Here is a 12,564-nt window from a genome sequence, read left to right on the forward strand (position 1 = left end):
CTGAAAATCAACTAATGTGCTCCACTCATTTTTATCCGTTTACCAAGAAGTCCTTACAGCAACACGTCTTCATACCTTAACAAAAGAATAGGTCATTTGCCAAAATCTTCTAAAACAATATATATTTCAGTATTACCAGTCCCAGTTTTATACAGTGGATAATTTCATGAAACAGTCAAATTAACACTCTGAAACTATGTGGTTAGTTTTAGGTAAGTTTAGTTGACCTTTGGTTTCACATGGGACATGAACAATGGTCAGTATCTTGTGTTTGTGAATGGTGAATTTGCGTTTCCTAGGATAGCAAAGGCATGACCTATTCTTCCTCTGATTGGCTAGTATTCATTGTCTTCAATGGTGGTTAGATTGGTTAAGAGGACTGAGAGTGGTAAGAGTTAGTGAGAGTGTCATGGAAACCAATCAGAGGCAGAGAAAAGCAAAGTAGGGCGGGTCATGCCTCGGTTATCCTAAGAAACACAAATTCACAATCTGTCCGCTGACCTGATAAACTCCATTGACAGACTTTGTCCTTCTTTACACTACAAGAGATCATGTAAAACGATCAAATGCTTCTAAATGAACCTTCAGTTGAGACTGTTTTGTCAACTGCTGTTTTCAAGGTTGAGAATCAACCATGAATGTCAGTGTTTCCAAATGTTTATGTGGTCAATTCAGAAAGTTGCAGACCGAGGTGTAACTGCATTCCTCTTGGATTCACAATTCAAGTTGATTCAAGTTTTTCTCTCCCAGTTTATTTTTGGACTCAGTCAGACACCTGCAGCAGGAAAAGCAGGCCAAATCGATGTCGAGGCGGAGAGGTGGACTAGCGGGAGCGAGTGGGCGCGCGCCTCCGCACCATAAAATGTACACTACGGTGACGTCTTTACTGTGCTTGTGTTTATAGTGACTCATAAACAGTCGGTTGATCCGGGAAAGGAAAGGTAATGTTTCCATTTAAAATGTAAATTGACTCTTTAACACATTCTTCTAAATGAGGTCATAAATCCTCACAGGCAATTTTCTCCCGGTCTCTAACACTTCTGGGTTTGGACAGAGGGAAAAAATCAATGAATCAATCAACAAATTGAACAGTGATGTAGTTGGTGGAAAGGCTCCAGGCTGTTCTCTTTGTTTTGAGACGCGCTTGTAATGATGATTGAAGGAATCTGAGTCTTTCAAGAGCTCAGAGGTTATCTTTTATGCTGTAAACAAAAAAATCTAGGACCATTTGGCAGCTACCTGCCAGGTGATAAATTCACTGTTTAGTGCCGGCGTATAATGTGTCAAGTGCCAAGCCGTGCAGCATCCGTAGAGAGGAGCTACAGGCCTCAGCTGGGAGAGACAAAGTTAGTCAAAATCTTCTCTTTCACAGCAAATTACCATCAAGGAAGAAAGTGAATATTTCTGAGCAGACATGCAGTCAGTCAGAGAGGCGGAGAAAGAGAGAAAATCAAAATGAATGTGGTTTCATGAGATTCTCTGAGCTTTTTATCACTCACGCACACACACACCCACACACACACACACACACACTCACACAAGTTGCATTATTTATTTGGAAAAAACAGCCTTTGAGTGTGTTATAGTTTCCAGGCTGCAGTTTAGTCACATGCATGAAATGAGACGGCTGAATAGAGTCCAGCATCAGTGTGAGAGGATGAGCAGACAGTGTGCAGGGCTCCTGTTCACCGTCCAACACCGAAACAATGACATTGTGATCTTTACTGTACACACACAGCAACAAATTTTCCTGAACCATTACAGTGAACTACTGGCAGCTGTAGCTTCCAGCATCCTACCATTATTTTACAGTATTATTGTATCAATACAGTAACTTAATTCAACAGGAGGCTATATTATTGATAAATTTATTAAAGTAGAATTTTAGGTGAGCCACAGTAATAGTGGCTGCAAAATCAAGACTCAGTGTTTTATAACTATTAAATTTGGCTGTATATCAGCAGTAATTTTGTTTCCAAAAGGCATCAAGATATACAACTTTTACTGTATTTTGAAAAAAACAACTGTACAACACTGCCAGAATTTGGCTGTATTTTTACAGCAATTTGTGTCAGTCTAGATGCCAGCATCCTGCTGTAACTTTTCGTGTCAATACTGTAAATTACTTCAACAGTATATTTATGTTAAATTTATTGCAGTATTCTACAGTGTGATATTGGCTCCAAAAAGCATCGAGATTCACAATGTTTCACTGTAAGTTGAAAAAAACTGTACATAACTGTTAGATTTGGCTGTATTTTGGCAGTAATGTCTGCAAAAAACATGACGATATACAGTGTTTAACTGTATTTTGGGGAGCAAAACTGTAGATAACGTAGAATTTGTACATTTATTACAGTATTCTACGGTGGTCTGTTTGGTTCAGTGTAATCATTTCTCACAAAGCATCAAGATATACCATTTTTTTACTGTATTTTAAAAAAAGAAAGCTGTAAAATACTGCCAGAATTTGGCCATATTTTTACATTAGTTTTTTCTGTAAAAGTTTAGATTTCTGCTGAATTACATGTAGTTGCCAGCATTCATTGTTGTTTTACAGTACCGTAAATTTACCATGAATTACTTCAACAGTAAATTTATTACAGTATTCTACAGCAGACTGTTACAGTGTAATACTGGCTCCAAAAAGCATCAGGATTTCAAGATTTTTAGTGTTTTACTGTATGCTGAAAAACTGCAGATTACTCTTAGAAATTGATCGTATTTTGTATTTTTTTTTACAGTGCATTAAGAACAACAGCAGTCTCGTAGTGTAGTTCTAATCCTCCGAATGCAACGCTGCTGCCCTGATTTGATTCAATGTGTGTCCTTTGGACCTGCTTGGTATCAGGGGCAGCTTCCTGATCCAGGGAATCATTACTGTTCCTTCTGAATAAGCACTTTAACAGAACACGGAGGAGATGGGAGGTGTGTGTGTGTGGGTGTGCATGTAATAGACGCAGGGGAAGCAGAATTGTGTGTGTGAGCATGTGATTATCTGTTCATTAGTTTCCCTGTAGTCAATTGTGTGTGCACAATTAGCAGTTTGTAATTATTAGCTTGTTGTAATCTTGTTTGCCATTTTTTTAAAAGCACTGTAGTGCACTTTTCTTCCAGGGGCTTATCATAACACACTCACTGCTTTTTCCTTCTTACAAATATGTTGCATCAGATTTGGGGGTTTTGGCAGGGAAACACCTTGTTATGTTGCAACTGCATGCAACAATGCCAGAACTCCAGGATGTTTTGTGACTTTATTTTTTGCAGTGCTATTTCTACCATATTATTTTCAGGAAGGCATAAATATACAATGGCAAGTCCCCTCTACAGTTAACTTAGTTTCTAGGCTGCAGCAGGCACACACTAAGGAAGGCTTTTCTCCAGTTCATCGCATCCTTTCTTTATTTCAATTAGTAAAGCAAGTGATGATAGCTATTTGGTGCCATTTTACCGCAGAATCAGTGGGCCTGTTTTAGTTGTTGTTGTTAATATTAATATCTTTCGAAAACATAGAAAAAAAACACAAGACATGGCCCAAAAAAAAGTTACAAAATATAAATAAATTCAAAAAAATGCAAAAAATGTAAAAACTGCAGGAAATTTGAAAAATCTTTAGAGTTATAAATAAAGTTTTTGGGATATTTTCCCCTTTTTTAGCTAATTTTCTGAAAATACTATCTTCTTTTTTGAAAGTGTTTTTAGGTAATATTTTTGGTCATATTTAGGCTATTTCTTGCAGGTTGTGGTACACTTTTCATCATGTTGGTTATGGCTTTTTTTCCTGATTAATTCGAAAAAAAATCTTTTTTAAAATGCTTTTGAAAGGCGTCTGAATGCAGTACAAGCAAACTGATGTTGATCCAGGGTAATGGTACAAAGACTGAATAAATAGAGTTTTTATTATTGTGTCATGCCAAAGTGCTTCTTCATTCATATTGAGATTATGCCATAAAAAGCCCAAAACAAAGAAAAACTAGAAAAATGCACTCAGTAGAATACAGATCTCAGCACGGCAGCCGCCCGAGCTAAAAGTGCACTCCAGACAATTCTTGTAATTCCAGCTGATAAGCAGCTGCATGTTTCAGATGCAACCCAGAAGCTATTCAAAAACACGCTGCTTTTTGGCAGAGCCGTATCTTGTTGCTCAGAATCAATCGGTTTTTCAGGCACTGTATGTGAAATATTGATAGCCTACAAAAGAATGATGAGGATTCATGTATTTTTAATAACTAAAACACAGCCGCAAATCTTTGATCTGTGTTGTTCATAACTGGATTTTTGATGGCTTTGCTTGCAGGCTCCACCACCACAAAGCAGGAAATAACAATAATAAACACAATTGAAACAGACAAAAAAGAAACAAAAAAGACTAAATCGACAAAACCTGAAAGTCTACAAAATATGGGCAAGTAAAACACTCTGTGCACCCAGTGTGGTATAACACCATGTGGAGAACGGAACAAACTGGGATCTAAGACAGACCGCAGAGAGCTTTACCCAGTGGATTTGTCCTTCCTGGCTCCCTTGCAGTAAAGATGGTAGCGAAGATAACAAAAACAGGGACTTCACTAAGTATCATGCCTAACTTTAATGAATCATAACACATATGGAATTAATCTGATGATGCTATGGTTTTTGAGCCACAGTGACGGCCAAAATGTGGCCTTAAACAGACAAGCAGGTTTTTCAACAATTGGGAATCAGCGCAATCACAAGAGATCCTTGAGCATTCAGCACATACAAAATATGAGGCTGACTGGTCCAGTAGTTTATACTAGTTTGTACTAGTAGTAGATACTTATTCACATGCACACACACGTCCAAATACATAATCTACCCCGAGGCTAACACCTGGTGAAGGTCAAAATGCCACAAAGAAATCAAAATTTTCAGAATCGAATTTTCAGACCATATCTACAGCAAAATTCATAAAATCAAAAGTCAACAGTCCATCTTTTCTAAGCTTCTGAGACAAAGTTTGCAAACTGATGCATGTGTTTTCTCGTGCCATTTCATGGGAAATAGACTCTCTTAAATCATAGTTTGTGCAATACACAAGGAAAAACTTCTCCCAAATCACACAGCTCACGTAATCTAAATATATATTTCATTTTACTTCAAAAGCCATGGCAGAATATTAGTTCTCAACAGTGCAAATTAAAGTTTTTGGCCTAGATAAATGAGATGTAACATAGGATTTAAGGCTGTACTTTAGTTTAACATGCAAGCATTTTTGTAATTCTGTTTTTGATATCTTCTGTTGAAGATATCTTTGTTCAAACTCGAATGAAAGCTTAGAGCGATAAAGATATATATTGATACTGGTTTGTTTGTATTATTTTTAGCGTGCAAGCTGCACACAGATCTATGTGTAAACAGCTTTAGAATAGAAAAATGAAGCTAGAACTAATTTATAAGCTTGACTCGACAGAGCCGGTGTATTTCTGGAACACAGAATTGGGGCTGGAAGACAAAAAAGAAAAAAAAGATGTGTTTGAGAAGTCTGTCCTCCCCAAAGCGCCGTTACTGTTGTTACTGTGTCACAGCTGCCCAGATAATCCTCCTTCATCTTTCCCTCGCCCTGTCACGTTTTAATTGCCACCTGACAAGCTGAATTAAAAGAACTGAGGGTCCAATTTTATGACGTCCTGTCAAGAGTCCTCTTACATAAGTGCTGCTGAGTGTTTGTATCAACATACTACTGCTGCTGCTCTTTCCTCTGGCACCTCGTCAGCCTTTTCTTCATTTCAAAAAGCCTCTTTGAGCTCCTGTTTGAGAGCTCGCCAATGGCTTAGCGAGGCACAGATGAATAGAGCGATGGCCTTGTGGTTGAGAGCGAGGGCTCATGTGTTGTTAAGCCTCAGATCCAGTGCTAACACTCAGATTAAGACCAAACAGCAGGAGCGACAAACACTAAGACAATCATTTAGATCTGAATCATTTTCTCCTCAGAAATTGTTTTTAATGTACTTTTACTTGGACGCTTCCCTGAAACCATGTAACCGCGGCTCTTTTTTAGCCGAAACAGGCGGTAGAGGACAGATTGGTGCGATCATCTGGACACCAGGCCCGTGGGAGAACGAGATGGCAATGCCAAAAGACTGACGTGGCAGCGGCAGCTCGCTGACGCGGTCTGTCGTCTGTCCAGTGTCACATCAGAATGTGTGCAGGTGGGAGGGGACGATATATGCCATGAATGTAAAAGTGTTAGTGCGTCATGGACTCATTTGTATGTGTACATGTGTGTGCGTGCTCTGAGATTTTCAAGAAGTCCATGAGGCCTCATTTATCAAAGCATTTTTTATAACATTCAAAAAATGTGTGTACAGGAAATGTCCAATCAAGTAATATTTGTATTTATCAAATATGAGTATTGTATGCAATGAACAATGATGGATTTCACCTGCCTGTGCACGTACAGGCTCATTTACATACAGAAACGCTTCCAGAATGACATACAGCCAATATCATCTCTTTGAAAGTCATAGCAGTTAAGAGTTACTTGCTGTAGACAGAGATGGCAACAGGGAACCATAAATACTAAAAGCATCATATTTTGCAGCATCTTGAAAGCAGAGCGCAAGAGAGCTTCCCAGCATGCACTGGAGCAAATTATTTATCAACATAATTCTCAATTCATGCATGTTCCTGCATTTGTACTGGTGCTGTTTCATTTTATAGTATGTTCTAACATTTCTACTTCATGTGTTGTTATGCAATCAGTTATAATGTGCAAATGTAGACAGAGTATCTGCAGTGGTGTGTGTGCATAACTGGTACAGGTCTGTACTGTGTAGAGGTTGTTTTGCCTGAAATGCTGTTCTGGCAGTTCCCAAAATATATTGTATAATGCTCTTATTGTTTCACAGCTGAAAAATCACTGTAGTCTTAAATAAAAATCAGCTACACCAAGCTAGATCAATCAACACATGTCCAAAGATATAGAGATGCAGTTAAGATATAAGGCGGGTTTTTTATTACAGATTTGCGCAAAACATAGGCGATATTTTCAAAATGTCGATAAAACACAATTGTGAGATGACTGAGTGATGTTATGCGACTTCTTCTCTTGCGATAACATTCCAGGATGCACGGCGATGGATGTTCAGAACATTAGCGGGTATATTTTTATTGAAGCCGCTGCATTAACCGTCATTATTTCCAGTCAAAGATGACGTGTGTTATGCGAGTGATAATGGAAAGGCGAGTCCCTTATACGTGGGAGCAGTGGAGGTTTGTTGGTATGTATTGTCAGGAGTGGCTATCACTCCCTAAAAAAATCTCACCTCGACTTCCTGTCCCTCTTCAACTGTACTATACAAAAAAAGCCAAAAACATATTTAAAAAGGGGTGTGGTTCTGAATGAACGTTCATTCTAACGCACAAAAAGGAACTGATCAATTACATTCAGAGTATATATACTATGAGCTCATGTATGGTCTAAGGCCCCTAGTCCTCCTCTTCTTCCTCCTCCTCCTCCTCCTCCTCCTCCTCCTCCTCAGCAGCCTAGCAGAACATAAAAAAATATTGTTTTTATTTGCCACCAGGCAGTGAAATCCTGTGGGGCGGTTGTGTTGGCCCAGATGGTGTGTTTTACATTCGAGCAGCCTGCAGCACAGGTGGGCCCTCTAGGAGTTCACCTGCACCACCTTCACCAGCACACACTCTTCTGCTCATTTGTCTCCTTTTACAAAAGTTTTGTCTCCTGTTCCAGGAGTTGTGTGTGACACAGATAAGACTGAATACATTTTTTCACACTTGTGTAAATGTGTGTGTGTGTGTTCTTCAGCATGTATGTCAGTCAGTTTCCAATGTTTAACCTTTGTTCCTGAAGCTGCACATCTGGTTTTGGGGCTGGGGGGGGTTCGATCGAGCAGTCACTCACACAGCATGTGTTTTTTTCTTCGGGGCATAGTTGCTAGAGAGACACAGATGGATGGAGAGAAAGCAAATGAATCTATGCAGAAGGGAGAGAGTGCTCGTGTAAGAGCCACGGGAGAGAAAGACAAACCCCGAAGGAGAAAGAGAGAGAATGCTAGTGGCAAAAGGAGAGCAAGAAACAGAGAGAGAGTGTGTGTTATTCACGTTCTCCCCCCCACCTGCCTGTGACGGCTACTGTAGGCGTTACTTTCCCAGCTGTCCCAGAGTCCACAGAGACTGACAGACAGAGAGACGTCTGGAGTGCAAGACAGAGAAAAGAGGACAGTTATGTATCAGGCGCTAATATCATATTCATAGCCTTATATCACGCTGTGAGCTCAGTTCGCGTTATCAGCCCCATCCCAGCAGATTTGAGATTTCATTAGCAGTGGGCCTGTCAAATAATCAGCCTCACGGCACTCCTTTGCCTTTCTGAATTAGCTGCCTTGCATTCTCTCTGCACACAATGCTGCATTGATTTTCATACCCTGCCTTTTGACATTTAATTAGAGAAAAATGTGCGTGTGTATGCGGTGTGTGTGTGTGTGTGTGAGACTGTGTGCGTCTGTATGTGTGCATGTGTCTGATGTAAAGAGAGGGAGAAAGATTCTGTTTTGCAATCCCACCCTGCATTCTGGTGGCCAACGGGGTTGGAAAATTCATTTCCTATGAGTAAATAACTCATTTCTCTACAAAGGGACAAAAAGACCCTTAGGTATGATTATTTGACAGTGCCGCTGTGTGCAGGGGCAGAGCGGACAACAGAGAATGCACAAGCTCTGTTAGACAGAGTTATGTAGAAACACACACATGCAGCCACCTACACACGCAAACAGGCACTCCGTGGCTGTTAGAATTAAAATGAATAGGCGAACAATAATCTAGCCTCAAATCAATTCTTCCATTCCTTCACTGCAAATATGCTTTCATTGTAAACTCAGTGGCAGATCTTCCTATAAGCGACACAGATGGCCACCTAAACAATTTTTGATTCACAGATGTAATGTTGACACTGTCTGGAGTAGTGGTACCACCTCTAGTCCATCAATGATAGTCCATCAGTGAGTGATCATCACACTCAGAGCATAATACAGCAATGATGGGTATGGTGGAGTGAATTGTAATTAGAGAGCAAAAAGGCTGGGCTGGTGTGAACATCTTAAAACTAGTTTGACATTAAGACAATCACCAGACTGGACCAGTATACCAAATATTACTAGGTGTTCCAATTCACTCAGCAGCCGCTTCTCAATGAAACATATTGACATTGTGTCCCAACAGAAAACCAGTGTCTGAATGTCAAGTAGCATCGCATAACATCAAAATTCTTCGTCCAAACTGAAGCCATTAAAAATGCATTTCTGTTACAATATGTCAAAAAACAGATTTCTAGTGGAAGGCTCAAGATCAAACTTGAGTTGTAACCACTTGAAAGTTGGCTGAGTAGCAATCACTTTCTTCCTATTGGCATTTACTGGAAATGACAGCAAGTAGCCTTGCTTGTATTAACAAAGGTCATTAAGATTACCAGTTTATCCATTTTATTTTGCCGTTTACAGTGAAATGAGAATGCACAGATAATTCCTCACTTGAGCTTCATGAATCAGCCTTCAACTGAGGCGCTTTCAAAGCAAGCGACAGGAATAAATAGAAACATGGTGTTCAACAAAATCTCAGCTCAAAATGGTGCTGCAAGCCAGTTAGGACACCACTTTCGTCTTCTTAAAATTCAATATGTTGTCATATTGGCGCAGTTTTAGTTTTTCTTGAGAAGCTACCTCTGCTATGTCTCCTCTTGTCACCCAAAAAAACACATAAACTTTAAAGTCAGCAGACAGCTCTCCTTCATGTTGCTGACACTCACCTGGGCTTGGCAGTAAATTTCACACAGCCTGTCAGACACCAGTGGTTCAGTTAGTCCATTTATAAACATAGTATTACATTAATCACGCAGTCACATGGCTCATTACTAATTTAAGATGAGATGGATTTAGTGCTGTGACACCATCAGCGCAGGTTGCTGATGTCGAATTTTTAATTTGCCAGCACAAGTCATAATGACAAATGCCAGTTTGCATAAAATCAAACTGGTTTAAGCTCATACATCAGACTGGACTGAATGAAACAGGCAAAACCAGAAATCATCCCAACTCCACAGAGCATTAAAGTAAGAGGTAATGAAAAGGCAAAAACCATCTGGGGGCAATACCATAAAAAAAGACAGAAAAAGAAGCAGATGACATTTGCAGATTTGAATTGTTCATTATTGTAGTTTGTTAGTAAAATTGTTTATTTGTATTAATTGTTCTTCAGGGGAAGCTTGCCTGGGGCTCTGAATGTGCTAGGTCTGGTCCTGTGTAAACCAGCTGTCTTGGTAGTGTGAGGCTAATTAATAGCAGAATAGTACATGAGTGAGTCACAGCAGCGATGCTATCTCCCCTTTTCACCCACCATCTCCACCCGGATTCCCATTGAAGTGTCAGTTTCAGACAGAAAGCTTTACACGCCAGGCTACGGAGGAGCTGCCAAAAAGCCCCGCTGTAGTAGATGTACAGAAATATAGCGAAGAGTGTTGGAGAGACAGACAGAGATGAGAAAGAGAGAGAGACAAAAACAGATAGACAGTGCGAGTGTGTGTGAGGGGGAGGTTTAGCACAAAGTGTCCATTACAGTGAGAGAAAAAGAGGCATTGAAAGAAAAAATGAATAGAGGATGAAATAGAGGGAACCTGTGAGGTGGATTTCCTCTGATAAGAAGGTGGTGAATTCACATCCAAACACTCCTTTATGGAACAAATAATGGGACAAAGAAGAAGAAGAAGAAAAGAGGGTATCCACTGCGGAGCTCCCTTTTGTGGTTTACGTAACATTTTAAGTAGCAGTGTATGGAAAATAGATGGAACGGGTGGGAAACAGTAATAAAAAAGGCATTATGGGTAATTATAAGACATGAAACTGCGTTACAGTATGACTCCAGTGTGTACACATGCGTCAGATAGCACTTCGCTATTATTCACCAGATGTTTTAGCATATAAATGAGACACATTAGCGCCTCCTGTTTGTATCACACTGTGATCCTCCTAACTTCTGTGTGTGTGTGTGTGTGTGTGTGTGTGTGTGTGTGTGTGTGTGTGTGTGTGTGTGTGTGTCCACAAGGACGAGCCCACGTGCCAAGGTCTCCTCTGACACATGCAAGGGCAAAATCCAGATCAGCACAAAATCCTGATGGCTCTATCATGGCACATTAACTATGGATGAGGGGGGACCGGCGTCCCCGCCAGATGCATGTGCGCTAACCCATCCAAGAGCACAGCGTGACCGCAGGCTCACACACGCTCCGAGACTCGATAACATGTTAGCAGGGGAAACAAGCGGCAAGAATTTCGAATTCCCCCAGCAGCGTCGTCGTTAGCCACGGTGCCAGACATCGCCGCATTAATCAACACGTGCTAATTTATAGCCGCTAATTCCCCGTGGCCTCGTGCTTTCTAGCCGTTATGGCTGCAGCACAAAGTTTTATGTTTTATGTCTTCCCATTACTAAAGTGTTCCTTCAAATATATGACACTTACCCCCACCCGCTGGTTATTACACCTCCCATACAAAGTGTCTGTTTACTTACTATTAGCCGTGAAATGAGCTAAAGTGGCTTAATATGCTAAACATGAATTAGCGGCTGCACAGTGATTCCCAAAGGGATTCAAATAGAGGAGCAGGAAGTTAAGACACCCGAGGTCTGTGCCTGCTCCTCACACACCAGATAACAGTGAAATATGACGGAGCTAACAGCCAGTTTTCATGTTAGTTCACAAACCCACAGACTCACTCATTAGCATCCCGGGGAGCAGGGCCGGCCTGCAGAGGCCTGACTCTGAGAAATGCATTTCTAAGTATTGCCGAGCTGTAACAAGGTGGTACAAATCAGTTAGATCTCCCCGTGGGGGCGGATGGAGGCTGGGACGCCACCCTGCTAGCGTTCCTGATCGCTCTCCTCTGCTGTCTGCTCAGGTGTCACACTGAATCTGACTGCTGCAGCTAACCGGGGTCACACAGTGTACTGCAGCTGAACAGGTTCAACTCGTACACTGCACATTCAGAGATTTATTAAATGCACAGTGGAGGCAGTAGGTGGGCAACTTTACCAAATACACAATCAAATAGGCCTTTTTCATCACTGTGTATCAAAACTCGATAACTTTATTGATAAGTTATTGGCCAAAATAACCCAGTACCAAGTATTATTGAAATTTCTCCAGTTACATGAAACACTGTTAGAAAAAAAACTTTAACTTTAAAAAGTGAGTGTCTGGGACTGCCTAAAAAACGTAGGTTTACTGAATTTGAGAAGACAAGTTGAGGTAATTTTGTAATGATTTAATTTGTTTTCTCAAATTTAGTCAAGCAGTCCAGACATTAACTATTGAACTATCGAACTTGAACAAATAGCTTATTTTTTACAGTGTACCTGTATTCAGTTATTTTTGTACAATAATCTAAAAATAATGACTATCTGTAATAATAATATCTGGTTTTGTTTGCAGCCTATTACTGCAAGCCTTTTTATGCTTCCGATGGGCGTGGCCAGAGGAATTATGTTTTTGGGTGTTCTGTACAGCCATACAACCTTACGTAACGTTCCTGAGAG

At 40.4% G+C, this 12,564-nt stretch overlaps 2 protein-coding genes across 5 annotated transcripts in view; one reads left to right on the top strand and one right to left on the bottom strand.

Moving 5' to 3' along the window:
* fndc5a (fibronectin type III domain containing 5a) overlaps positions 1-12,564 on the top strand; it is a 46,778-nt gene that overhangs the window by 3,545 nt on the left and 30,669 nt on the right. The window lies entirely within an intron of this gene.
* s100pbp (S100P binding protein) overlaps positions 7,579-12,564 on the bottom strand; it is a 46,216-nt gene continuing 41,230 nt past the window's right edge. The window contains exons 7-8 of one of the 2 annotated variants that reach the window (XM_088087459.1): positions 8,100-8,176; positions 7,579-7,918 (exon numbers count right to left, since the gene is read on the bottom strand). In XM_088087459.1, coding sequence (XP_087943585.1) covers positions 7,802-7,918; positions 8,100-8,176 — 194 coding nt within the window. In that variant the 3' untranslated portion in view covers positions 7,579-7,801. The remainder of the gene's footprint in view (positions 7,919-8,099; positions 8,177-12,564) is intronic. The other variant, XM_088087461.1, reaches the window with a different exon arrangement.

This window comes from Plectropomus leopardus, chromosome 14 (genome assembly GCF_026936395.1).
Source record: "Plectropomus leopardus strain MGB_pleo_1.0 chromosome 14, ASM2693639v1, whole genome shotgun sequence".
Taxonomy (NCBI): domain Eukaryota; kingdom Metazoa; phylum Chordata; class Actinopteri; order Perciformes; family Serranidae; genus Plectropomus; species Plectropomus leopardus.